Raw genomic sequence first — 27244 nt, 5'->3', positions numbered from 1 at the left:
GCACTTGGGCCATCCTCCACTGCACTCCCGGGCCACAGCAGAGAGCTGGCCTGGAAGAGGGGCAACCAGGACAGAATCCGGCGCCCCAACCCGGTCTAGAACCCGGTGCCCCAACTGGGACTAGAACCCGGTGTGCCGGCGCCTCAAGGCCGAGGTTTAGCCTAGTGAGCCGCGGCGCCAGCCCCCACTAAGTTTTTGAAGTGCACAAATTTATGTCAGAATAGACTTGGAACTGTGTGAAGAATGCAGATACCAGAACTTGGCCCTGGGGAGATTTGGATTCAACTCGTGGAGTGAGGGCATGCAGAGGAAGGGGCTCACGGGGGCTGCACCTCGCAGGGCAGTTGAGAGCATGTCCCTGGGGTCGGAGATGGCTTGAATTCCATCTTGACTGCACTGCTGATTGTTTTCCAAATACCGAATCTCTCTGGGTGCTGTTCCCATTAACCACGCCAAAGCCCAGAATGAAGAGTAAGTGAGCTGGCGTTTGTAAAACTCTCAGAACGCTGCCTGGGACAAACGTCAGTGCTCTGTATGTGTGTGGTGAGGAGCTGCCCAGGCAGTGGGGTGGCCACTGGCACAGTCCCCAACTAGGGAACTTGTGATCTCCTGTGATTCTCTGTGCTGCTGTTCCTAACAGGGAAAAGGGCAGGGTCCTCATTTAAGGTCTCGTGTTAGAGGACAGGGCGCTTCACACACCACCTCTGACTCACTATGGAATCAGTCTCAACACGAATTAGACTTCCAACTGCGACTTTGAACAACATGCCAGATCAGGCAGGGTTATTTGATTTTTACACAGAAACAGGGGTTTGCAGAGTTGAAAAGACTCTTCAGATCATGGGTCAGCATTCTCTCAAGGACACGTGGAAATTTTATAAAAATGTACCCACATCTCAGCTCACAACGCAAATTTCAAAAGTACTCCCCCCAAAATCACTATCATACATGCCACATTCTCTAAACAAAACACTAGGTAAATTAAAAATAGCCATAAAACAAACCTCCCCACTCCCGTCTCAGTGAAAATGTAAAACGTGCTTCTTAACTCCAGCTCATGGAATAAAAAATTCATAATAAAAATTTTTGAACAAGAGGGAAGGGCTTTTGATGGTTTTTCTCACTGATGAGCCCATAGAACCTGTGCCTGCATATAAATGCTTGTCAAATTAACGAAAACAATGAGTAAGTGGACAAAGTAAATGATAAGACGTTTTCACATTTTTATTAGAAAAGAAATAGAGCTGGAAACTAATGAGTTAATTATCCAATCCCCTCCCCTCCAAAAAAAGTAAGCCCCAAGAAAGGAGGAAGGAAGTTAGTTATAAACAAAAAAATCAGATTGGACAAAATAGAAGACAAAACAATAGAAAATATAAATAAAACCAAAATCTGGCATTTTGAAAAGACCAATAAAATGAGTATCTGACATACTGATCAGATTTTTCAAAAGGAAAATAATGTAAACAGTATTTGGAATCGTGAAGGCAATATAATTACAGATGCAGCAAAGATTATTCACTTCAAAAGAGAATTCTATGAAGAATTTCATACCAATAAATTGAAAATACACACACAATGGACAACTTCCTAGGAAAATACAAGTTAAAAATATGGAATCAAGATGAAAATGAAACCTGAACAGTACAAAGCCAGGCTTGAAAATTCTGAGATTAAAAATCTAACCACAAACTCCAACAGTTGGCTCAGACATTTATCAGCCTCTCAAGAAACACATAATCCTGTCCTTCCATAAAGCAATTCCAGAAAACAGAAAAAGAAGATACTTTCCACACGGATACCATGCAGCTGGCACAACCTTGGCATGAAACCAGGCACACAGTCCAAACATAGAAGACTTTAGATCTCTATCAGTAATAAACATGGATGCAAAAATCCTACATAAAATACAAGTGAAGCAAATAGAGCAACATAATAAAATTAGTATATTATGACTGCTGTAATCTGTTGGGCCTCAGGGGCTTGAACCCCCCAGGCCCATGAAAGGGTACAAATAGATAATCTAAAGGCTAGATCTAATAATGCTTATTATTTGGAAGAGCCCCTCACCTGGAATACTCCAAACTGCTAAGACAACACATTGTAAACCTCACCAAGGAACCTTTCTGCATGCCTCCCGCCCTCCTCATCAGGGTCCATGTGGCACTCTGCACTGCCCTCAACAAGCAGCCTAAGAGACTGCCTGCTGCTCCAACAGAATGAAGCCTGGCTTCAAACCCCCTCGCCTCTGTCTGGGCAGGCTGAACCCCATTCTCATTACTCCCTCTCAATACTGCCCCTCCTAAAATACTCTTTTCTACTTAGCTGCCTGCTCGCCTTCTTCGGATGCTAAAAATCCTACAGCCTAAAAACACCCAAGTTGATTTTTTTCCTGGAATACATGTACAGTCCAGTTTAAAAGATTTATGAATGAAGCTTAATGCATTCACAGGTCAAATGAGAAAACCTGTGTGATGATATGAACTGATGCAGACATAGCATTTGATCATTTAACTTGCTTTAATAAAATAAGCACAGATGAGAACTTTCTCTAATCTGATTAATGATAGCCACAAAAATCCATAGCAAATATCCTGTGTATCAGTAAAATATTAAAAGCATCCCATTCAAAATCAGGAGTGAAGCAAGTTTCTCTACCTTCTAAAGTTCTATTCAGCACAGCACTAAAGTCACAGACCACACCATAGGACAAGGGAAAGAAAGAAAATGTAAGCACTGGAAAGGAAAAAAATGAAATTTCATTATTTACAAAAAACCATGCTCATCGACACGGAAAAGGTAAGAGGTACTTCCATTTTGGGTATTTATGGCACAGTAGATATGAAGATGTCATCCAAATACAGAAAACCTACTAATGCATGTTAAAACATATTAACACTATTTTTTTTTTTTTTGACAGGCAGAGTTAGACAGTGAGAGAGAGAGAGAAAGGTCTTCCTTCCATTGGTTCACCCCCCAAATGGCCACTATAGCCAGTGCACTGCACCAATCCAAAGCCAGGAGTCAGGTGCTTCCTCCTGGTCTCCCATGAGGGTGCAGGGCCCAAGCACTTGGGCCATCCTCCACTGCTTTCCCAGGCCACAACAGAGAGCTGGACTGGAAGAGGAGCAACTGGACTAGAACCCAGGGTGCCGGCGCTGCAGGCGGAGGATTAGCCTAGTGAGCCACGGCGCCGGCCAAACACTATTTTCTTTAAGCCATCTGAATTGATGGTATAATTAGGAAAGAACCAATTCTACATGAAAGTGCCAACCCCCCAGTTCAATGAATGCAAAATTAACAGCAATCAAAAATTATCAAAACTTTAAGAGACGTTGTCAAATTCAGTATTTGACAGCCATCATTAAGTTCCAGTTATTTTACCATTTCTTTTCTGACCTGTAAGTTTTTTTAGAAGAAATACTTTCTTTTTCCTTTAAATTATGTATGTATGTATGTATGTTAATTTTATATCAAAAACAGAGAGAGGTAGAGAATTGATATTGGCTGGTCACACCTCAAATACCCAGAACAGCCAGGGCAGGGCCAGGCTGCACCCAGCAGCCAAGAACTCATTCCAAATCTCCCACAGGGGTGGCAGGACCCAAGTACTTAAGCCGTCATCTTTGTATGTTAGCAGGGAGCTGGATTGGAAGCACAGCCAGGACTCAAACCAGGCACTGCAATATAGGATACAGGGGTTCCAGGCAGCACCCTAACTCCTGTTCCCAATGCCTGCCACAAAATATTGTCAACTTTAAACATATAGAGGTAACTCTGGCAACCTTTAAGAATATTTCTAAATATATTTAAATTGCATTGTGGTTAGACAATGTGACTTTTATAATGCAAACTCTGTGGGACTTATTCCTACCTGCTCTCTAACTTGGAGTATGATCAGTTTTCATGAGTGTTTTTTTACAGGGGAGATTTCAGCACATTGATCATGCAAAACTTCAGCAGGTACACAGAAAGGTTTGAAAACTACAATTAGCAAACAATCTAACAAACCAATAAACACTACCACAGTTGCTGCAGAATATGTATCAAGCCCAATTGTGCAAGTAATTTCCATAAAAAAATAAAAACAATACTAATGCTTGTCATAGATAGCACAGTTAAAACAAGCCACAGACTGGGAGAGAACATTTGCAAAGCATGAAGAATCAAAATGGCAGGGGAATGTCCAGCGTAGCCCTTAAGCAGCCTCTTAGGACATGACATCCTATGTCAGAGTGTCTGGGCTCGAGGCCCAGATGTGATTCTAATTCCAGCTTCCTGCTAATGTGCACACTAGGAGGCAGCAGGTGATGGCTTAATTACCTGGATCCCTGCCACCCACGTGGAAGACCTGGGTGGACTGAATTCTGGTCTCCTGGCTTTGGCCCATTCCTGGCTATTGAGAGTATTCGGGGATACCAATAGATGGACAGAGACATCTCTGTTTCTGATTCCATCCTTATCTCCACTTTACTCTCTCTCTCTCTCTTTTTATCTCTCTCTCTCTCTCTCTCCCTCCCTTCCTCTCCCTCTCCCTCTCCTTCTCTCTCTCCTTCTCTCCCTTTCTCTCTTTCTCTGTTTTTCAAATAAAATGAAAATTAATTAACATTCTAAAATACTAACAATGGATAGCATCCATAATACATAAAGAATTCTTATGAATAAATAGACAAACAGCCCAACAGAAAAATGAGTGAATTAGAAAAACAAAATGTTGCATGCCCAACAAACATAGAAAAGATGTTCATTTTTACTAGTAACCCAGAAAATGCAAAATGAAACTACTGTATAGAAAACTGATATATTTACTCCTACAACCTCTATACCTAAAATAAATTCCAGGTAGTTCCAAGTTCCATGAGTCACAAACAGCCCTTTATTTTGTTTTATTTTTAAAAACATTTATTTATTTATTTGAAAGGCAGAGTTAAAAATTAAAGTCTGCTATCAGAAAGAGGTGGTAGAGAGGTAGACTATTTGGAATTTCCATACAGTGCTGGTGGGAGCACAAATCTGGACAATCGTTTTAGCCAACAACTTGATTATATTCTGTAAAGCTGAGAATACTCTACGAGTTACATTCCATTCCCAGAGAAATTCTCAGGTAAGTACTCCCAAACATATGTGTCAGAGGACATATAGCTGCATTTCTAATAGTACAAAGCAAGGACTCACCCTCAATACCCTTAAAACAGGAAAATGGATAGAGCAGGTAGACAGATGACAGGTAGAGAAACACATAGATGGTATACACTGATCTACACAATATGGTATTCCAGTTGAAATGAATGCAGTAGAGTTACATATATCAAAATAGATATAATTAGAAAGCAATGCTGAGTGAAAAAAAAAACATGCTACAAAATAATATGTACAGTATGATACCATTTAGGTGATGTTTACAAACACACAAAAATGTAATATAGAATTTATGTGCATGTAGAGTAGTAAAATGCAAAAATACCATAGAAATGGCAAACACAAGGTTCAAAATAGAGGTAACCTTTAGGAAGGGAAGGATCGGGGTGAGAAAGTAAAGGTTACACATATGCTTCAATTATATTTATAAGTGACATTTGAAAAACACGATCTGATGCAATTACAACAAAATGTTCTTTATAGTCAAGCTGTGTCATGGTTACATGGATATTCATTAGCTTACTCCTAAGGCTTTTCTGTGTGCACAAAATATTTCACAACTTTAAAGTACATAACATTTCCTCTACCCATCCAACACAAAAATTCCTCCGTTAATGTTTCTGGCAATATCGACTGACCCTGTACGATTATCTCCCAAAGAGGCAGCTCACGATAATAGAAAATGATTTGTTCAGAAAGCCCAGGATCTGACCTGAAAAGAGTGAGTGCTGTTTTTGGAATTTTTCAGTCTTTGATCAAAAGAGCAAAAAGATTGGACGAGAGGGTGGAGAAGAAAGACTCTCCAGCACAGAATACACTTAACAAAATTCCAGTAACTATTTGAAAGTATTAGCTTCCTGCTGAATTCTGTAACTGCCTCAGACCCTCAGTGCTCCTGCACTGTCAAGATTGCCATAATCATCTATTACACTCTGTGTCTGCCCACGGCCATGTGGCTTTTCAACAGCATTAACAGTCATTCACAGCTCAGCAGGTCACACCTTCACCATGTGCCCAAAGAGCAACTGGTTCTTCACTTTTTATAAAAGTATGGTTTTCAAAAATGGGAGGGCATAAAAGAAGGCTTTTTTTATAACAATCCTGTTATTGGAAGCTTTTGGTATTTACAAAGTCTTGAAAGACAAAAAAAAAAAAAACAGCATTTACTAAACTTTGTGACATAGCCAATTCTGGTGGTAGGAAGAGCTGACAGTTTAAAAGTTCTTTCCAAGGAATCTGTCTTTCCTGAAATTTCCACCACTTGGATCTGATTCTGTACTTGAAAACTCCCAACATGAGCATGCCTAGCAAAAGTTCATGGGTTGTGTATGAGTGAGTGTGTGTATGTGCGTGTGTGTGTGTGCACGTGTGTGTGTGTGTTTGTAGATATATAGGGACACAGCATGATTATCCTATGCACACTTCCAATTGTGTCCCACATTTTAGGTCCTTTTAGAGAAAATCTTCTCATTCCTGAGTCTGCCAAGGTTCAGCAAGAAGGAACCACAGGCCAAACAAAACAAAAACAAACAACAACAACAACAACAAAAAAATACCTTTAGACTATAACACGAATGACTTGAAAAATACATAGACAATAAAAGTGGCTATTTTTTAGAACTTATCTACTTAGAGTAATTAAAATTGGAATATCAATTGTCTGTTACTTCTGGAAAAAGCATACCTTAAATAAGAAACATAATTTCACTAACAGATTGTATGTCATTATGATCATTATGGTTTTTCTGCAGTTGAAATCCAATGTTTTATTGGGAAACAAAAATGAGACTTTATTTTCTTAAGAGCCAGCAATTTATGAAGATCACTCAGCAGTCACACAGGATATATTTCACTGGGAACAGAAAGTTCCTGATATGTTTTTCTGTGGAGAGGGCCCTCTGGGTGTGTAATATGTGGGTAGTTATCTTATGCACAATTATAAATTTAATAGAGAGGTGTACGTTTGCCACAGCAGTTAAGACACTGTTTGGAATGCGCATACTCCATATTGGAGTGCCCTGATTGGAGTCTTGGTTCTCCCACTTTTGTTCTAGGTTCCTGTTGATGTGCATCCTGGGAGGCAGAGGATGATGGCTCAAGTGCTTGGTCACCTACCACCCATGTGGGAGACCTAAGATGAATTAAGGCTCCTGGATTTACCCTGGCTTAGCTCTGGCTGTTGCCAGCATTTGGAGAATGAACCAGAAGTCAAAACTTCTCTTTCTCTCCCTCTTTCTCTCTCTCTCTCCTCAAATAAAATACATAAATAAAAACTTTTAATCAAAGAAGGAAATTTAATAGAAACCAAATGAAACATTAGTTAATATCTTCTACTCATAGCAAGAGGGGAGAATGGGGAGGGGAAAAGTGGAAAGAGAAACAAGAGAGCAGAGAGCAAAGGGAGGAAGAGAATGACCACAGCCCATCTTAAACACACAGCAAAGACACAGGGTGCCAGACCTCCTGCCCTGGGCTTCCCAACAAGTACCAGTTTGGCTTCCCTGCTCCAGCCCCTGGAATCACATGAGTCTACACACACAGGGAGGACCAGGCAAGCCTTAGCCGGATCTACTTTGGGACTGGAACTCCAGAGGGGTATGCATTATAAGGCTACTTCTGAGAGTCCCACCCTCACTGTTCCATCTCCTTAATTCATGTGTAATGCTGGATAAACAACAGTGAGTTCCTATAACTCTGACTCTATTGTTCGTGGCCACTCTAGGTCTCCCAACCCAGATACTGATGGAGATCTACCAAGCTTACCTTCACTGTTGGTTTTTCCCCATAATGCCTAATGTTTTGGCTTCTCTAAGTCCAGCTTTGAGCAGAGAATGTCTGTGTTGAATTTATAATAATCTTTACTGCCCAGGCTCAGACGTTCCAGCTTGCTTCATTCTACCCATTTAGGATCACAAGTTCCTGTAACTCCTTCCAAAGGCCAAATGTGCCAGGTGGTTGAGGGTCACAAAGCACTTGGATGGGAAGGGGGATTGTCTTTGACCTTACTTAAGGGTTCAACCAGTTCTTAGACTGACACTGCTTTCTCCCAGGATGCCTTGGAAAGTTACGTGGACTGGAGCTCAGGACAGTGAATTCCATTCCGACTCTGAACTTCCTGGTTCGTAAAATAATTTCATACACATTATCTCATTTGGTCCTCACAAGAAACCCATGCATTGGACAGACATACTCACTTAAGTCCTGTTTACCATGAAATTGCTGCCTATCTCACTCAGAATTTAAAAAAAAAATTTAAGATTTACTTAGTTATTTGGATGCAGAGTTACAGAGAGAAAAGGAGAGACAGAGAGAGAGAGAGAGAGATCTTCCATTTGCTTGTTCACTCCCCAAATGGCCACAATGACTAAGTCCAGGCCAGGCTGGGCCACGCTGAAGCCAGGAGCCCAGAGCTCCATCCAGGTCTTGCACATGGGGGCAGGGGTCTAAACAGTTGGGCCATCTTCCACTGCTTTCCCAAGCACATTAGCAGACAGATAGATGGAAGTGGAGCAGCCAGGACTCAAACCAGCACCCATATGAGATGCTGGCATGGCAGGCGGTGGCTTGAGCCACTGGGCCCTAACGCTTGCCCCCAGAATAAAATCCTGAGGTCTGACAGAGGCTGGTGAGGACCTCTATGATCCTATGTCCAGCCACCACTCCAGCCTTACTCCCATGCCCTCTCCCTTGGCTTTTCTGTCCCCATCACACTGGCCTCAAACACATCAAGGAAATACCTGCTCCCAGACATCTTCATTGACTGTTTTCTCAGCCTGCGTGCTCTTGCCCTACATGGCCTCACTATTTCCTTACTTCCTCATGGTGTCTGCTCAAAGATGACCTTATCCATCAGATCTGTTCACTCTCTAAGAAGTGAGTATCCTTCCCTCCATGTTTCTCTGTTCCCCTATCCTGCTTCATCCATCTTCATAGCATAGAAAGCCCTCTGATAGATAACATAGTTATTTGTTTGCCTCTGTCACCATTTGTCCTCCAACCACAAAGACAGAAGCTCCATGAGAATATGCACTTTGCCCTGCTCATTTCATGCCAGGGTCTAGAACAGTGCCTGGCACATTACATGCTGCTTTGTTTCCAATCATCAAAGATTTGCTATTCCAAACAAAATCTTGGATACTGGAATTAATGGTATGATTTAAGCGGTATGGAAGGAAATTGAGAGTCAAAGAGGTTAAACAACTTCCCCAGGAACATGGAGCTGGCAACCCACAGGGATGCTGCTTCTCACTGAAGATAGGGAGACCAGGATTCTACTGTGACTTCTGCACTTACCAGCCAGGTGACCTTAGGGAATATGATATACCCACTCTGGATCTTGAACTGTATCAAACAATACAACTTTTCAAATTTACATAGCTTCAAAATTTGCATCATTCATTAGGTTTCTATCTTGTTTGTTTTTGCTTGTATTTTTTTACAGTCACCACCACTCTGTGAGTTAGACAGGATCCTATCAATGGTTTCTCATATACAGGTAAGTTCAGAGAAGTCAAGGTGACCTACATAGGAGTATCAGAAGCAAGTCTTCTCACCTGATTCTCAAGCCCTTTGCATATCTAATATCTAATTTGTTCCTACCTTCTTTATTTGCCCCACAATTTGTCCACAAAAAAAAAATCACGTTTTTCAAAAATTTTGAGAGACAGAAAAATGGAAAGACACACACACACACACACACACACACACAGAGTGGGGGGCTCATACCTACTAGTTCACTAAATGCCTGCAAAGGCCATGGATAGACCAGAGCCAGAGCCAAGAGCCAGGAACCCAATCCAGGTCTCCCATATGGGTGGTAGGATCCCAATTACTTACGCCATCACTACTGCCTCCCAGGGTGTGCACTGATGAGACAGTGAAGTCAAGATCCAGAGCCAGGACTCAAACCCATGCAGTCCAAGGTGGGAAGCAAGTGTCATAACCATTAGGTTGAATGCTCACTTCCTCAGCCAACTTTCTTGAGCATCAATCTGATTATTCAAATTCCACATATCTTGAGGGCTTATCTTTGAAACGTTTCCAACACTTTCAGCCTTCCCACTGGTCTCCCTTACTCTGAACAGACGCCATATATGGCATTTGCACTACTCTATTTGATTCTGGTAAACTCTCTAGTGCTCATATTAGTCTAAATTACACATTCCAAAGTAAGATAGTTGTTGACAGATGAAACATCTCAAGTTTGTCCACCTAATTTTTCCTAATTCTATCTAATGCAAAATCTCTAGCCCTAGCCCAGACTTCTTACTTCTAGACCCGGTGCCTGGAGGACATCTCCAGGTAGGTATTTTATAAACACTTCAACTGGACACACCCAACGTTGAACTTATAATCTTTCCCACAAGCTGCTTTTCTAATCTTCCCAATTTAGCAAATGAAATTGTCATCTGTTTCTATCTGTTCATATAAACATCTACACATGGCTCTCTCCCCAATCAAACCCAGTGAAGTCTACCCCCTAAGGATCTTGGTAATTCTACTGCTACATGCTTGTTCTATAGGACGCTGTTAATCATCTACTGATGGACGGCCTCATGGTGTTTCTGAACGTGGTATTATGTTAGTCTCCAACACTCTCCACTGAGCACTTTAAAATGAAAGATCCTGAATTTAAAACTCCTTCAGTCTCATCTGAAGTCACTCTTCCAACTCCAGAGTTTACCATGAAGACATTTTTCACCTCCATGACCTGCAAAATGACTCTCTGGTCATAGGGACACAGAACGGTGATTCATGGAATGTGCCCCAGAGCCAGACTGCCTGAGCGTCAAGCCCAGCTAGCATCGTTTGACCTAGATATATTACACATTCAATTCTGTTAGATGTAAGGTAGGGATAATAGAGAGGCATACCTTATAAGTTCTGTGATGTAATGAATAAAAGTGCTGGAAACAGGGCCCCGCATTTGATAACACACACAATACACTTAGGAGTCTCGGCTCCTCTCATCTCTGCCTCTCTAACCTCTACTCAGTCTTCACTTCTTAGTTCAATGTCAACTCACCAGTAAAGCCTTCCTCAACATGGCAGACTACACTAGTTTCTCCCATGACATTATTTATGTCATTGAATAAAACTACATAAAAATTATTTACTGTATAACATGTGTCTTCCCCATTAACTGTAAGCTTCGTGAAGGCAGAGAACAAATCTGTCTTACTCTCTTTTGCGTCCACGACCCCTAATGCAACAGGTGCTCAAAAAGTAAATATCACTTGGGATTACTTGCAAATTCCAGTTTTGCTTTTCCAAAAACCTCCACTTAAGCACTACACTTAGTACACAATCAATTAAATCAACTAAACGTACAGCCAGCTACCCAAAATGTTGCTAATTGTTTCCCAAAACCCATTTTCCTCTCTCCTGGTGTTAGAGCTTTGGATTTTAGTTGGGTCCATGCTGTCCACAATAAAAACTATACTCTTCAGCTTCTTTTTCTGTTAGGAATGGCCATTGCCTAAGTTTTGGTTCATGAGATATGCACTGAGGTTAAAATTCCAGATCATGCCTTCAAGGGTAAGCAGAGTGCCCCACCCCCTTCAACTTTCCTCCTTCTCCTCAGTTTATTCTTTCCCAAAGTATTTTCATTTCAATTCTTTTTTTTTTTTGATAGGCAGAGTTAGACACACACAGAGAGAGAAAGGTCTTCCTTTTCTGTTGGTTCATGCCTCAAATGGCCGCTACGGCTGGTGTGCTACAGCCGGCGTGCTGCACTGATCCAAAGCCAGGAGCCAGGTGCTTCCTCCTGGTCTCCCATGGGGTGCAGGGCCCAAGCACTTGGGCCATCCTCCACTGCCTTCCGGGGCCACAGCAGAGAGCTGGACTGGAAGAGGAGCAACCGGGACAGAATCCAGCGCCCCAACCAGGACTAGAACCTGGGGTGCCGGCACCACAGGTGGAGGATTAGCCAAGTGAGCCGCAGCGCCAGCCCTCAACTCTTTCTTAAGTTGCTACCATCCTTGCTACCATCAGAAAGGAATCAAGTACCGAACCAGCTGAGGTTCCATTCTGTCCAGGGTCTGGCCACCAACCAGAGGCCTTCCAGGTCTGCCCTGATGGGATGGGATGCTGCCCCCCAACATCCTCATCCAGTAGGCTTGCCCCAACTTTTTAATTCACATTCATAGCCTGTACTCATTCATAATTTGGACAGTCCCTTTGAGAATCTATTTCTATTTTCTTCAAGCAACACTTTTAGGGAGATTGAGTTTATTAGCATCATCATGTCCCTCCTTCCTTAACTCTCCTCTAGAGTGTTCCCTTTGAAGATACCCATAGTTCAGTGGAGTAAAGGAGAATGAATGCAGCTCCAGTGTCTCTGGCTGGTGGGCAGAACACATGCCCAGGCCCACTGTTCTGTTCCAAGAACAGGAAGCATCTTGGCCAGAAGGTCATGGGGACAGGGAAGAAACTGCAGAAGAACATGAACAGGGAAGGGAAGATTTGGGAGTCGGGGACAGCAGCCAGAACTGGAAAGTTACAAAATAAACAGCAAGAACAGAGTTAGTCTGCAGGGCCTTGAGTTGCCCTTTGTGTTGAGGCAGCTAAATTGGGAAATTGGGATTAATATTCCATAGGAGGGGAGAAATAATGGCCAGGAGGCTGGTACGTTAGGAAAGGTGTTAAGAAGGGACAAGAAGTTGAGCATGAGATTAGCATGATTATGCATTGTCTGGGAGGGTGGGGAGACCTCCACAAAAGCCTAGGGGTGTAGAGATGCTGCTTCCAGTAGGGCATGCCAAGTGGCAATGGGTGATTGCTGTGGGGAAGCACACAGGCCCTGGCTCTTGTAGGAGCTCTCCAGAAACACTCATGGTGCAGTCAGCTCTCCAGACAGAAAGAGGCACTGGGTCTCCTCGCTGGCAGTGACACAGGGCAGAGATGACCAAGAACACTTAAGTCTTTTGTAAATAGTTTACCCAGCATTAAGAATTGGTTTGCATCCTCCCTTTTGCGAATGAACAGTTTGATTTTATAGGTTGTCTCATATAAACAAGCTTGTTAATGTGTGTTGGGATGGGAAGGCCTCAAAGAGCAGCAGTTAAACAGGAGCAGAAGTCTCTTGCCAAATTCTTTTCACATGTGCCTTTTGTAACCAAAGATGAAAACCCTCTGAACAATGTAAGCTTCATCCTCCAACATACTAGGAGTTCTCCAAACGAGATCCAGGCCAAGTAGAACGACCAAGTATAAGGCAAATAGTAAGGCCACATTAATCATCTGTAGACTGACTGGTAGATGGGAGTTCTGACTCCTAAGGAAATGCTAACCACACGCAGATAGAGAAAATCAGAAAGTCAGGAGTCAGGTTCTTATCAGTTCTGTTTAAAAGAAAAAAGAAGAAGAAAAACCAACTGTGGCCCAGAGAATCAAAGTTGCAGGTCTCCCAAATGTAAGGTCCTTTCATATACTGACCAATTCCCCTTCAAAAGCCACGCTGTAGTTTAAAATATGGGGAATCTAGGCTATGCCCGCACATGCTCAAAAATGTCAAACTCTCCCTTTCAGCCATTTAGTAATTTTTCAGAAATGCACACGTAATCACTGTCCATTCAATAATGTGCACTGGAATGTAGACGAACTAGTTTGGGCTCTTTCATGTGATTTGTAGTATTCCAAGGTCTTCCTTTGAATATTCCTTGAAATCAACCTACAAACAGCTATTTCTGAACCAAACAAAGCTGCAGAAGCAGGTTCCTTGACTGAGTAAGCTTTCCAAAGGTCACACTGTCCCAATCCTGCTCCAAGCATACTGAGCTAGGACTATGGACCCACTGTCAGCCCCAGTTATTTCTTACACTTAATGAACACCTTCTGCTGAGATGTGGTTAGGGTCTGTGCCAGAGCCACGGATACAGGGTAAAACAGAGGACCAGCTTTTCAAAGGTTCATTTTGAAGGAGAGACAGGAATATAAATTCATACTTAAAAATGTCTGTGGAGGGGCCAGCATTGTGGCACAACAGGTTAAGTCTCTGCCTATGTCGCCAGCATACTACTAAGCACTGATTCATATCCTAACTACTCTGCTTCTGATCCAGCTCCCTGCTAACATGCCTGGGAAAGCAATGGAAGATGTCCCGAGTGCTTGGGCCCTTGCCATCCAGGTGGGAGACCCAGATGGAGTTCCTGGCTCCTGGTTTCAGCTTGGCCCAGCCTCAGCTGTTGTGGCCATTTGCAGAGTGAACCAGCAGATAGAAAATTGATCTTTCTCTTTTTCCTTCTCTTCAATCTGCCTTTCAAATAAATAAATAAATCTTTTTTTTAAATGTGAAAAATATCCTACTAAAAGGTATAAACAAATTATAAAGGGCTGCTGTAGATAGAATCATGGTCCCCAAAATGATGTGCCTGAGTCCCAACCTCCAGAGCCTAGGAATGTGTCCGTAATCAGCAAAAAGAATCTTTACAGATGGATCCACGGTGAGGCTCTCAAGGTGAGATCATCACAGGTTTAAAGTGGACCCTGGACCAAGGACCAGTGTCCCCGTAAGAGACACCAGGGAGAAGAGTCAGACCCAGAGGAGGCCGGGGAAAGCCTTCTGAGGGAGTGCGGTCCTGCTGACACCTGTATTCAGGGCCACTGTCCTTGGGAACCATGGGAAAATCTCTTTCTGTTGCTTGAAGCCACCAGATTGGTGGTACTTTGTGGCAGCAGCCCTGGAAAATGAATACAAAAGCCAATGGCTAGGTCAGCCCACAGGCTGAGAGATGCCACACAGAAGAGAGGCCACTGGCCCTCAGTTCTCTAGAGCTTCAAGGAGTAGGCTGGACAGGGAGGGGAGAAGTGTATTCCAACAAAAACCCTCGCATGAACAAAGCCACCAAGGCCTGACACAGCAGCAAACACCCACAGCGCTGCCAGCGGTTTGGAAATGTTTGGTGGGAAGGGTTCACGTGGGAGAGTGGGGGGCGAAGCTGGAGATGTGGGTCATGCAGGGCCTTGTGGGGAAAGCCAAGAAATTTGAAAATAATCCCCCAAACTCTGGAAAGTATTAGTGGATTTTAAGCGAGGGAGCGTCCTAATCAGATTTGCGTTCTGGATGAGACTCTCTGACACCCCGTGGAGAATGGGCCGGAAGGGGGCTTGTAAGAGGGCAGAGACCAATAAAAGAGGGACCAGGACAGCCGCGCAAAGGGGAGATGAAGGCCTGAGCTCGGAGGTGGAAAAGCAGGGGCGAACACGAGAGGTGTTAGACAGCTGGGCCCTGAGACACGTGAGACTTGTAAAGTGTGGAGGGTATGAGGCAGGGACAACGCAGCACGCCCCGACACAAAGTAGTTTCACTTATCAAGAGGGAAGCACATGCATTTCTTCTGATTTCAGTCTTTTTCCCAGGTGTTTGAACCCAGCGGTATAGATGTGAGATTAACGTCCATGTTTTAAGGTCCCTCTGGGTCCATGTACTTTAAACATTTCCTTCCAGAAAGCAGACAGTGAAGACCTGATTCCTCTGCAGAGAGCCTCTGGAAGGCAGCTAAGTGCCCTCTCCCCTACGTACCAACACTGTCATCAGCATGTGACAACACTGAAGCAAATGGCACAAGGAGGAAAATTTACAGATGGGAAGAAAACCAGCAGATGGCGTGCGGTAGAACTGTGGAACTCTAGCTCTAGACTCATTTGGGGAACTGTTGCTTCCACGTCCTCAGCGGTGTGACTCAGACTGGCAGCCCAATCACCTTCCAGATTTCAAATCCCCCAGCTCCTCTGCTGGAGCCAAAGTAAGGAACTCTCAGGTCGACTCTTGATTCTTTCTTCCACCATCCACCATCTAAGATAACAGAGCCAGGGCTAAGAGGCATTCCCATCCCCACCCCTCCCTCAGGACCCCCCTGGCCCAGAGACACACATTTCATTTTCCTAGGGACCACCTCAGACCCTACTTTTATCTGCCAGCTCTCCAGTTCTGCCAGATAAGGAGACAGAACGGGAGATATTAACACTGGAAGAAACAAGATCCAACATCAGGATCTGGCCCAGGGCCTGTGGCGCTGAGTAACCACCCTACTTCTCCTCTGCCTGCCTATATGCTTTTAATTCTGCCAATTGGTCAAAGTTCTGGTCCATTCTTTTCACTTTTCCACAAGCAGATTACCCGCCACTCTACCAGACTGCTCCAGAGTAGCATAGGCAAAGTATCTAAGGACACACAATCATTTTAGCCAAATTCACACTGGCCCCAATCTCTGCATATCTGTCTATGTCTCTGAGTTTAACAGGAGGTCAAAAAGGAACCTCAAAGATTCACTCTCCTGCCTGTCCTCCCAACTTGAATGCAACAAGGATGGAGAAGGCAGAGAGGCTGGCTCCAGGGTCTCCAACTGGAGTTAAAAGCCATAGCAGATTACACACCAAGCCCAAGAAATGTCAGCCAAGCACCAGGTCTGACAGGCGTGGTGCTACTGCCAGCTTTGTTTCCTGCCTGGGTCTCCAGAGAGCTCAATATAGCCTGGAAGGCTCCATTTGTGGGATAAGAACTAAAAAACACAGAGAGTTGCGTTTTAAGATGATGCTCACTGTTATCCATGGGTAGCAGTAGTAACTGTCATTCCTTCTGCTCCTCTTCCTCCTACTCTTCTTTCTCTTTATTCTTCTCCTCCTTCTGCTGCTGCTTCCTTTTTAATGAAGTCTCTTATTTTAGCTCTGATTAAGAATTTACATTTTCAGAATTTCCAGGGTTCCCAGTTTAGAATTCCAGCATGAAATCATTAAAAGCCGCCATCCTAAACTATACTCATTTATTACTGGAAAAGCAAAGATGGAGGAAAACATAACTGCGTTCCAAATTCAAAGAGAACTATTAGATCAGATTTGGGGTGAATCTTACACTTTTATGACTCATCAAAAGGGTTTAAAGGCACACCCTCGGCACTATGGGGAGATAAAGTATCCATCACTGGAAAATTCACTATCAAATGAAAAACAGTACCAAAATAAAGAACATAACATTAAAGCCTTTATTAAGGACTCCTCTATGGACTAATAATACTTCCCCTATATCAGTGTCATTTGGGTATACATGTTATGAATCTGGGGGAAAAAAAAAACACATCAGCAACACAACAAGGACAGTGGTCCTGTTCTCAGAAGTCAGAATGACCCTCTAGTCCTCTAAATTGTTTCCAGAAGTTAAAGTGTTTGAAGGGCGTTCATGCTTTTGGGGTTGATCATTTACCAACCAGGATACATTTCCTCTTGGAGCTAAAACCACAGCTCATGATTTGTCCCACTGATCTCCCTGCCAAAACCTGGCCTTAGTCCAACTGATGAAATATCTTCATTGGAGAAGCACGCATGACCCATCCATTGCCTCAGAATCATTTTTGCACATTAGTGATGGGCTCGGGAGATGTGGACAGTTCCAGGATCTGGTACAAGTGACCTACCCTTCCCCAAGGTTAAGATAAATGGGCCTTTGGCCAAAACTGGAACCCAACACCTAAGATAATGATCCACTGTGCCCAGAACATCTGCTTAGCCCATCACACTTGCAAGAACAGCTAAGGCCTCCTGAGTGCTAGGAGGGGTACTAGAATCAGTTGGAGAGTTTGAGGACATGAATCACCCTCACTCAGAGTAGATGACAGACCAGCAACAAAGAAGCCATTAAATACAACTGCCTCCACAAACCAATGACTGCACCAAACACAAAAGCATGTGCAGTGAGGAACCCAGTAGCTGAATAAAGACCTCGGGACTCAAGTAATCTGTCCTGCTGACATAACCCTCCTGAAATAGCCCCCAAATCCAGGAAAACTGAAGAGCCTAAGTGTGCCCATCACATGTTCAACCATAGGGTAAGTGCTAAGAAAACTATAATGCCTATAATGAATCCATATGATGAAATATTATTCAACTGTGAAAATCAAACTCATGAGCACAATTTAACAAGACCAGGAACTTCCTATGTTCTAAGGCCAAGTAAATGCAAAACCAAGAATGTAGTATTATTCTTAAAATGTGATAATGCACATTAAAAAAGGACTCATAATGTTTTTGTGGGAGATGAAATAATACACAATTTGCTTTCCTTCTCCATGCTTTCTTTCTCTTTTCAAATTGTCTACAATTTGCACATTACTTTTATATGCCCCTAAAACAAGTTACTTAATTTGATTAAACCATGGTTTTAAGGAGCCAGCAATTAATGCATTGAAAGAAGATGTGTTGAAAACCAGAAGGTGACCAGATGCCTAGAGTTGCAGCGCTAACCACTGACCCTGCCACCCTGGATATCAAAGCACTAGAGGTGGAATAGTCCAAAGCAACCTCTGGCTCCATTCTTCCTGCTGTCCGGTCTCTGGCTATGAGCACACTCTTTTATGACTCACTCAAGGTCCCTGGGCTGGTCACTTCCCTTAAAATAATCCATCTGGCAAAGAGCACACAGTGGCGCTGGGAGGATTCATTCATTCATGTTTGGAGACAAGCTCACCGTAGCTCTCGGAAGGGAGCTGCTCCGTGCTAAGCAGTGCAAGTATTCAGCTGAGTACATTTCCAGGGCAAACTTCCTGCCACAAATTCTCTAAACTCAATGCAGATGCCCAAATTCTGGGTAAAATTTATGTCAGTTGGCTGGTAGACTGAGCATCACTACAATAAAAATGAATTGGATGTCAAATGTCTCCAGCCAGCTTAACACCACAACGTCTGGCCTTCCTGGGGAATCACAAAGCTGGGTCCAACAGGCTCAGTGGTGGACAAAATCCAGGCCACTGATGAGCAGGACTGCTTGGCTGTGGGTGGGTACTGACCCTTCCAAGGTTGTGTATACCTCCCACGACAGTCCCATAAATGGTTCAAAGGTGCCATGGAAATCAATACAGGCATGGGCCCCAGACCAAGCAGAAATAAAATCATGCAGAAAACCATGGATGTGGTATCAGAGTGCCGGGAAAGCATGGAAAGCAGTTTTTAAGCAAAGCAACAGCATCAGCTCCCCAGATGAGGAATTGGCTTTGGACAATCTGTGGATAAAGAAATGACTCATGGAGTAAACTGCCCCTTTGAAAGGCTAGCACTTACTTCAAGCTGCGATGCAGCCAGCTCCTGACGGTGGAAAATGACAGGCGTGCGGAATATGTGGGAACTGTGCAGAGACCTCAGGCACGGCTCAAGGCCTGCGATACTGCTTTTCCTTCCCCTGTTTCCTACCTGTTGGAAGATAAGCCAGTGCTCATTTTTCAGGGAAAATGGAATGCCCAAGTTCATGTGGCAGTTACACACTTGCATCTCAGTTGTCCTCTTCTAATCATACCCCAGGGATTTCAGCTGAAAGCCAAGCTATCAGAAAGAGGGAAGGCTCCAAGGGGACGTGGTCCTGGACACCTTCCTTCACAGAGATTTGCGAGTGCAGAAGCTTAGTTAAGTCACAGGTTGCCTCCCTCACTCCATCATCCTGAAACTCGGAGACTGAATAAGACATGTAAGCAACTTAGTGTCCTCTGCCTACCATGCCCATGAAGGGACTTATTCCTTCTTATATCTGGAGTCAGCATTTCCACTTACCCTCTTTTCAGGATACATTTTACCCTGAGTTCTATTGAGATCTGGCCTGCTTGGAATAACAGTGCCCCATGGCAGGTAGTAGCCCAGGAATGTGAACTACACTATTTTTTTAAACTTTTATTTAATAAATACAAATTTCCAGAGTACAGCTTTTGCATTACAGTGGCTTTTTCCCCCTCATAACTTCCTTCCCATCCACAACCCTCCCATCTCCCGCTCCCTCTCCCATTCCATTCACATCGATTCATTTTCAATTATCTTTATATACAGAAGATCAATTTAATATATATTAAGTAAAGATTTAAACAGTTCGCACCCCACACAGAAACACAAAGTGTAAAGTACTGTTTGAGTACTAGTTATAGCATTAATTCACATAGTACAACACATTAAGGACAGAGATCCTACATGGGGAGTAGGTGCACAGTGACTCCCGCTGTTGATTTAACAACTGACACTCTTGTTTATGGTGTCAGTAATCACCCTAGGCTCTTGTAATGAGTTGCCCCAAGGCTATGGAAGCCTTTTGAGTTCACCAACTCTGATCTTATTTAGACAAGGTCATAGTCAAAGTGGAAGTTCTCTCCTCCCTTCAGAGAAAGGTACCTCCCTCTTTGCCCATTCTTTCCGCTGGGATCTCACTCACGGAGACCTTTCATTTAGATTTTTTTTTTTTTACGACAGTGTCTTTGCTTTCCATGCCTAAAATACTCTCATGGGCTCTTCAGCCAGATCTGAATGCCTTAAAGGCTGATTCTGAGGCCAGAGTGCTATTTAGGACATCTGCCATTCTATGAGTCTGCTGTGTATCCTGCTTCCCATGTTAGATCGTTCTCTCCTTTTTAATTCTATCAGTTAGTATTAACATACAGTAGTCTTGTTTATGTGATCCCTTTGACTCTTAATCCTATCATTATGATCAATTATGAACTGAAAATGATCACTTTGACTAGCGAGATGGCATTGGTACATTCCACCTTGATGGGATTGAATTGAAATCATCAGGCACGTTTCTAACTCTACCGTTTGGGGCAAGTCCAATTGAGCATGTGCCAAACTGTACTTCTCCTCCCTCTCTTATTCCCGCTCTTATATTTAACAGGGATCACTTTTCAGTTAAATTTAAACACCTAAGAAAAATTGTGTGTTAATTTAAAATGAACTACACTATTGCTCTAACTCTAGGTATTTAAAAAAAATGGAAACACAGGTCATATGTTCTTGGTCATACTGTGGATTAAGTCAAGTACTAGGTGAAGTCTACTCTAAAGAGGTAACCTCAAGAACTAGAGACCGACCCAGTTTCTCTCTGTGTTTTTTGACAAGTGACAAGCAGTCACAACAGTGTCACCTGGGTTGTTCCCTCTGAACCAACAGGGAGCCTCACACGCCTCTGAGGAAGCCACTGAATACAAGGGCCATCCAGAGGTGTGGGAGGACAGCTCAAAGTCAGCAGAAACTCAGACATCTACTTTCAGTAACCTTGGCCTCCAGGTTTATAGAAGAAATAAAATCAACAGGTCTACATGGCAATAACTTGAAACGGAGAAAGAACTAAGTGTGTTCCAAGTCTTGAAACTTATTCTTCAAAATGTAAGGGAACCTACCTCCCTGAAATAGAGCAGAACACTAGTCTTGGCAATTTAGAGCAAGGAGGAAACAGCCAAAGGGCACATTTCAAATGTGCTTCCTCAATGACGTCACATAACCCAGACAAGGAATATGAGGCCCTGCTGCTGCTGAACAGGACATGAGCCCAGGAACAGCCCCTGGGAAACAGCAGAATAAGGGTAAACAAGGGTGTGGAATATGTTCCCGTTCTATCATCTATGCCTTCCCAAAACGTATTCCATCAAATTCCATAGAAATACCAGAGGCTGCTTTGGAGATGACTAACTCAACTTAACCAAGCAGTAGAAAGAGCAAAGGAGGGGCTGGGGCTGTGGTGCAGCAGGTTAATCTGCCGCCTGCAATGCCAGCATCCCATACCAGAGTACTCGTTTGAGTCCTGGCTGCTCTGCTTCCAATCTGGCTCCCTGCTAATGCTCCTGGGAAAGCAGTGGGTGATGATCCAAAAGCTTAGGCCCCTGCACCCACATGGGAGACCTGGAAGGTGTTCCAGCTTCTGGTTTTAGCCTGGCCCGCCCTGGCCATTATGGTCATTTGGGGAGTAAACCAGCAGAAGGAAGATATTCTCTCTCCCTCTCTCCCTCTCTCCCTCTCCCTCCTCCTCCTCCTCCTCCTCCTCCTCCTCCTTCTTCTCTCTCTCTCTCTCTCCCTCCTTCCCTCTCACCCTCTCTCTCTTTCTCTCTCCTCTCTCCCTTCTCTGTAATTCTGCCTTTCAGATAAATGAATATAAAAAAAAAGACAAGACGTGAGGGAGGGAAGGAGGCAGGGATGAAGAGGGGGTAAAGGAATTAGAGGTGAAGGCACATGTTCATGTAAGGCAAATAAACACAGCTAGAGAGATGGGTGTTGTGGTGCAGCAAGGTAAACCACCCCTTGCAATGCCCACATCCCAAATCAGAGTGCCAGCTCCAGTCCTGGCTGCTCCATTTCCCATCCAGACTCCTGCTAATGCATCCCAGGAGGCAACAGATGATAGCTCAAATGTTTGGGCCCTGCCACCTCCAAGGGAGACTCAAATGGAGTTCTTGGTTCCTGGCTGGCCCAGACCTGACTATTGAGGCCATTTGGAGAATGAATCAGCAGATGGAAAATATCACTTCCCACCATTCTTCCCATCATTCTGATTTTCAAGTAGATGAAAATCAATAAACATTATTTTTAAAAATATTTTAAGAATTACAACTAGGGGCTGGTGCTGCACTTAGCAAGTTAAGATTCCATTTAAGGTGTTCCACATTGGAATGCCTGGGTTGGATTTCTGAGCCTGGCTGCTGACTCCAACTTCCTGTTAATGCACACTCTGGGAGGCAGCAACGATGGCTCAAGAAGTTGCATCCCTGTTGCCCATGAGGAAGACCTAGATTGCTTTCCCAGCTCCTGACATCGGCCTAGGCCAGTTCTGGCTATTGTCAACTGTCTTCTAGCTAGATTCAGCCAATGGGAGATACAGGACAAGGTTGGCAGGTGGATGGACAGAATGTAGGTGTTTCTGTCCTATTTGTTTTGTGCAGACTCAACTGCCCGTACCTCCACTACCTGTTGAACTGTCCTTGGGCCGATGGGCCTACATCCTCATAGCTCCAGGCCCCACTATGGCCACGGGCTCTGCAACATCAATGCCTGCCCTGGTTTCCCAGCTTCTGGCCGCTGCTTGGCTCTGGGTTGCTTCACGGTTATTTAGATCAACAGCTCCGCTGGCACATTCCTACTTGATTCCCTGCATCCAACGCTCTCCACAGAGCTCCCAGCTTTCTGATTTTCTGACCAGATCTTGATTCATGCACTTTAGGGCTTAGGAGACCTTGATACTCTTGGTGCCTGCCTCCAAATCCTCTCAAGCCTTGCCATTATAATTGGAGTCCAACTTCAAAATGCCAACCTTTGCACTTTGCCCAAAGAATCTTTTTGGTGGCCTAAGCCTCCCCTGCCCATGTGCATGTTGAAAGCAGATGAGAATCACAAGAGAATTAACATATACAGCCACACACGCACACTGAAAACCACTCCTATAGGGACCGATGGGAGCTGTGAAGCTGTGATACTCCCACCAGTCTCCTCACTGCCATCTTGTGCATGTGTCCCACCAAAATGCACATGGGAACTTGAACTTACAAGAGGGTGAAGGGAGGGCTCCAGGAGCCTTGTGCCCTTCTGCCATGCAGCATGTTGAAGGCACAGCAACCAGGCAGAATCTTGGAAGCAGACAGCCGGCCCTCATAGACACTGAATCTGCCAATGCCCTGGTCTTGGGCTTCCAGCCTCCAGAAGTGTGAGAAATACGTGTCCATTGTCCATGAACTGCCCGATTTAAGGTATTCTGTCCTCACAGCAGAAGCAGACTAAGATCTCACCCCAACTCTGAGTCAGTAAAAATCTGAAGTGCATGCTCTATGTCAGCTCTCAGGAGTTCCTGATGAAGCTAAGTTCCAGGTGACCACAGCAATGCCTTTCTGTCTCTCCTTCCTTTCCACCACTGGGGTTTCTACCTCCCAAGTAAACTGCACTTGAAGCATTGCCTCAGAGTCTGCATCTAGGGGAATGGAAACGAAAGTAAGGCTCCTTTTGTCTTTTCTTCCTTGCTTTTTATTCGTCATGAAAGTTAAATTAAGACAGCAGGAACACAGAGTCCACGTGGGGACAGGCTGCAGGTGCTCGGGCAGTGCCCTCTTTCTCACCAGCTGGGGCGTGGCTGAACAGGCCTTGGTGGTAGGAGGTTAGGAGGTTCCTGCTGTGGTTGCAATGGTTGTCAGATGGATGCTGTCTCAAGCCCTCTGCTTCCCACCAACCAAAGAGAGATCCCATGCGTTCTCTTTGAAAACTCCTTTTGATCACTGCCTCAAAAGCATCCGAGGGAGCCAACACACCTTTTGTGACTCTAGAGGAATGTTTAAAACCAGCACTTTTTGAGTTTCTGGCACATTAAGAGAGGGAGAGCAGAGGAACCTGAAGGGTTCGTGTGTGTTTCCAGTGAATTCTAGGGAAGTGAAATAATGATCTTGGCCCAGACAGCAAAAGACAAATTTAATTTACATGCTTCAGGCCGTATATGGAAAAATCATTTAAACTGAAAAAAGAAAAGTCCACACTGCAAGTCAATAGTGGCTAACATCACACATCCCAGTGGTATGCGCTGGCCTCTATCAGCTGCTGGCCTGTTCCAACATTCCCAATCACTGAACATATTTGGGCCTCGTGTTTTCTGAGGAGCCACGAGGGTCCGGGCTGAAATACCACCTCAGAAGGGGCTCCGAGGCCAGAGTGGCTGCCTCCCCGCCCACTCCGCATTCTCATTTCAGGAGCTGCCCTGTCTCTCTCTCTCACTTCTCCTCCATAACTCAGGCCTGAGAGCTCTCCTTATTTGTAGCTTCTTAATTTAGACACAGGCTGGGAGAAATGTATACAGTGAGCAGAGGCAGAGGTCTTATTTTAGCCAGGACTCCTGATGCTGAGAAGGGGCTGTCAGTTGAAGAGGGCCAGAGCCCCCCATGTGATGGTATGGGCCACCCGAGGAGTTCCACTTAGGACGCATAATTCATAGGCTCTGAGTGTGGAGATGTTTATGGACATATTCTACGCCTCTCTGGCCTCATTCTCCACAAAGCTGGAGCCACCTTAGAGATTAGAAGTCAAGCTATATCCTTGATGAGAATCCTGCAGTGCCACAAACACACACACATACATGTATATGCACATAAGCGGAGAGACGGCAATGAGAGAGAGAGACCCAGAGAGCAAGTGCAGAGGCAGCCAGCACTTTCCCAGCCCGCAGTTTGCCACTTTTAAACTCCCTATTTATCTTGTTAAGCTTTTCTGCACTAGGCTCTATGACTTGCTCTTAAATCTTTGCAGAATTCAGGAAATTCTCTAAGTAGCCGTTCCCAAACTTTCTCTGTTCATGGTAACCTTAATTTTTATGCAATACTCCAGGCTAAAGAAAAATACTTAACAATTCAAGTTTTTTAGGAGCTAAGTCCAAATAATTTAAATATTTATGTCCTAGCATAAAATGAGCACACATTGAAATAAATGATAGTTTATGACATTCTTAAGCCCAATTACTTATTAATAGGATGTGTGCACCTGTTGCACACTGTCCAAGTTCTCCAGCCTCAGAATCAGTTGCCACTTGTGCTCCTGCTCCACAGTGATTTTATGCCGTTCCTGCACTAAAACTACAGAAAACTCTGCTTCCTAAGACATAATGACATTGAAAGACCTACAGGGCGATTTAACATTGACCCTGCTAAGGTTGGCTCATGTGGTGTTGGACATGCCAAGAATCATTGGGCTTCCTTAGTTCCACATTGCTTCCGTGAACTCACTGTGGCACCCCAGGGTGTCTCGGGACCTAGTTTGGAAACTACGGTCTGATGAAACCATTGGCCATAATTTTATCATATGTATGTGTGCAGATGTATGTATAAAGAACCAAAGCACATACAAATTCACACATGAGTAAAACTGTGTAAGAGGAGTCTGCAAGGATCTAAACCAAACTGGGAATTGATGACTTCTAGGGAGACAGCACGGGGCCGTGAGGTCTAGAGTTTCCTTTATGTCTGCTGCCAGAATTTTCTCAAGAACGTCTTCATGCATCATTTATGTAATTATACACAAACAAAGCCAATCTTAATGCAATTATAAACCTAAAAACTTCACCCAGATTGCCACGTGAGATAGTGATACAGCTGTTCAGAGAGTCAGCCCCATACTCTGCTGAAGGAGCTATTGGCGGATGCTGCCGGCCAGGGCACGGTGGGTATGCACGGGCGAAGCTCGGACCCTTCCTCCCTCTCTCCTGTCCCACAACAGCAACGCTCAGCAGAGGGCAGTCAGTCAGAATCACCCGGAGCCCCCCCCATCACTAAACTCTCCCTCCACCTTCCCCAGGTCCAGCTGCTCACATCAGGATGGGGCGTTGTAGTGAAGTCTCTTGGGTGCTTGGAGTTGTTGCTCAGAGCCCAGGAGCCAAGGACTGTTTTTGTAGGGGGTTCCAAGGGGAGCCATGGAGTTGGATGCCACCAATGAGGGAACAGGGTGCAGAATCCAAGTCTACACTCAAATGCTTTGCTCCTGCTAAGACATCCTGTATTCAACCAGGACTGAGCACCCCCATTCTCCCCCTATTCCCTTGCTACACCCGTTTCTCTGCTCCTCTGCCCACCCACTCCCCTTGATTGAAGTGACCCAGGGGAATGGAACCACATGTGAGAGATGCAGGTCACTCCTTGAGGGACACAGAGATAGCGAGAGAGAGAGAGAGAGAGAGAGAGAGAGAGAGAGAGAGAGAGAGAGGGAGGAGACAGAGCCAGAAACAACAAAATAAAAAGTAAAATAAATTTTAAAATAATAGTATATAAAACTGTCAGCCTTCAGCATCAGTCCAGCTTCACAAGACACTTGTTCTGCCAGGATGCCGCAGTGTACAACGAGGCCTGATTCGTGTCCTTGCTGCCACAGCGGACACAGGGACACTCTCAAGGGGAGCGGGAATCAGCACCATGGCCCACGGGACCTCCAAGCCACCCTCCACCTGCCCCTCCTTATCACACAGGCTCGGGCCTCTTCCCACCAGCATCCCTCACTCAAGGCAGGAGTGTGGGAGACAGCAAAAGCCCAGAATTGTCCCCAGCAAGCCCGAGCTTCACCGCCCTCAGCCACGAATGCTCGTGATTAGCACGATGAGAGACCCCAGGCACCTGGGGCCGACACGAAGATTTCAGAAGTGGAACCGGGCCCCACCCTGCCTCCACTTGCCATGCAACAGCCCGGTCAAATCCTTTTGGGTTTCCCACTGTTTTCCGTTTGCCAGTGAGAAACCTGCTGAATCCCTCAGATTCTTTACCTGCTTGATCCTCCAATGGTTAAGTCACTTAGTGGCTTCCAAAGAGGATGCGGCACAGGGGGTGGGGGACCTGAATCTGCTCCATAGAGCGTTTCTCAT

The 27244-nt window shown here is 44.5% G+C and overlaps 1 protein-coding gene across 6 annotated transcripts in view; it reads right to left on the bottom strand.

Annotated features, from left to right (window-relative positions):
• Nucleotides 1-27244, bottom strand: part of ANO2 (anoctamin 2) — a 387627-nt gene that overhangs the window by 131581 nt on the left and 228802 nt on the right. For 3 of the 6 annotated variants that reach the window (XM_070049342.1, XM_070049344.1, XM_070049345.1), the window contains one exon: nucleotides 19189-19317. The exons of the other annotated variants lie outside the window; for them this stretch is intronic. In XM_070049342.1, the coding sequence (XP_069905443.1) occupies nucleotides 19189-19317 (129 nt within the window). The remainder of the gene's footprint in view (nucleotides 1-19188; nucleotides 19318-27244) is intronic. 6 annotated transcript variants of the gene reach the window in all.

This window comes from Oryctolagus cuniculus, chromosome 9 (assembly GCF_964237555.1).
Source record: "Oryctolagus cuniculus chromosome 9, mOryCun1.1, whole genome shotgun sequence".
Lineage (NCBI taxonomy): Eukaryota > Metazoa > Chordata > Mammalia > Lagomorpha > Leporidae > Oryctolagus > Oryctolagus cuniculus.
Note: the sequence above shows the minus strand (reverse complement) of the source record. Positions and strands in the feature narration are given on the sequence as shown.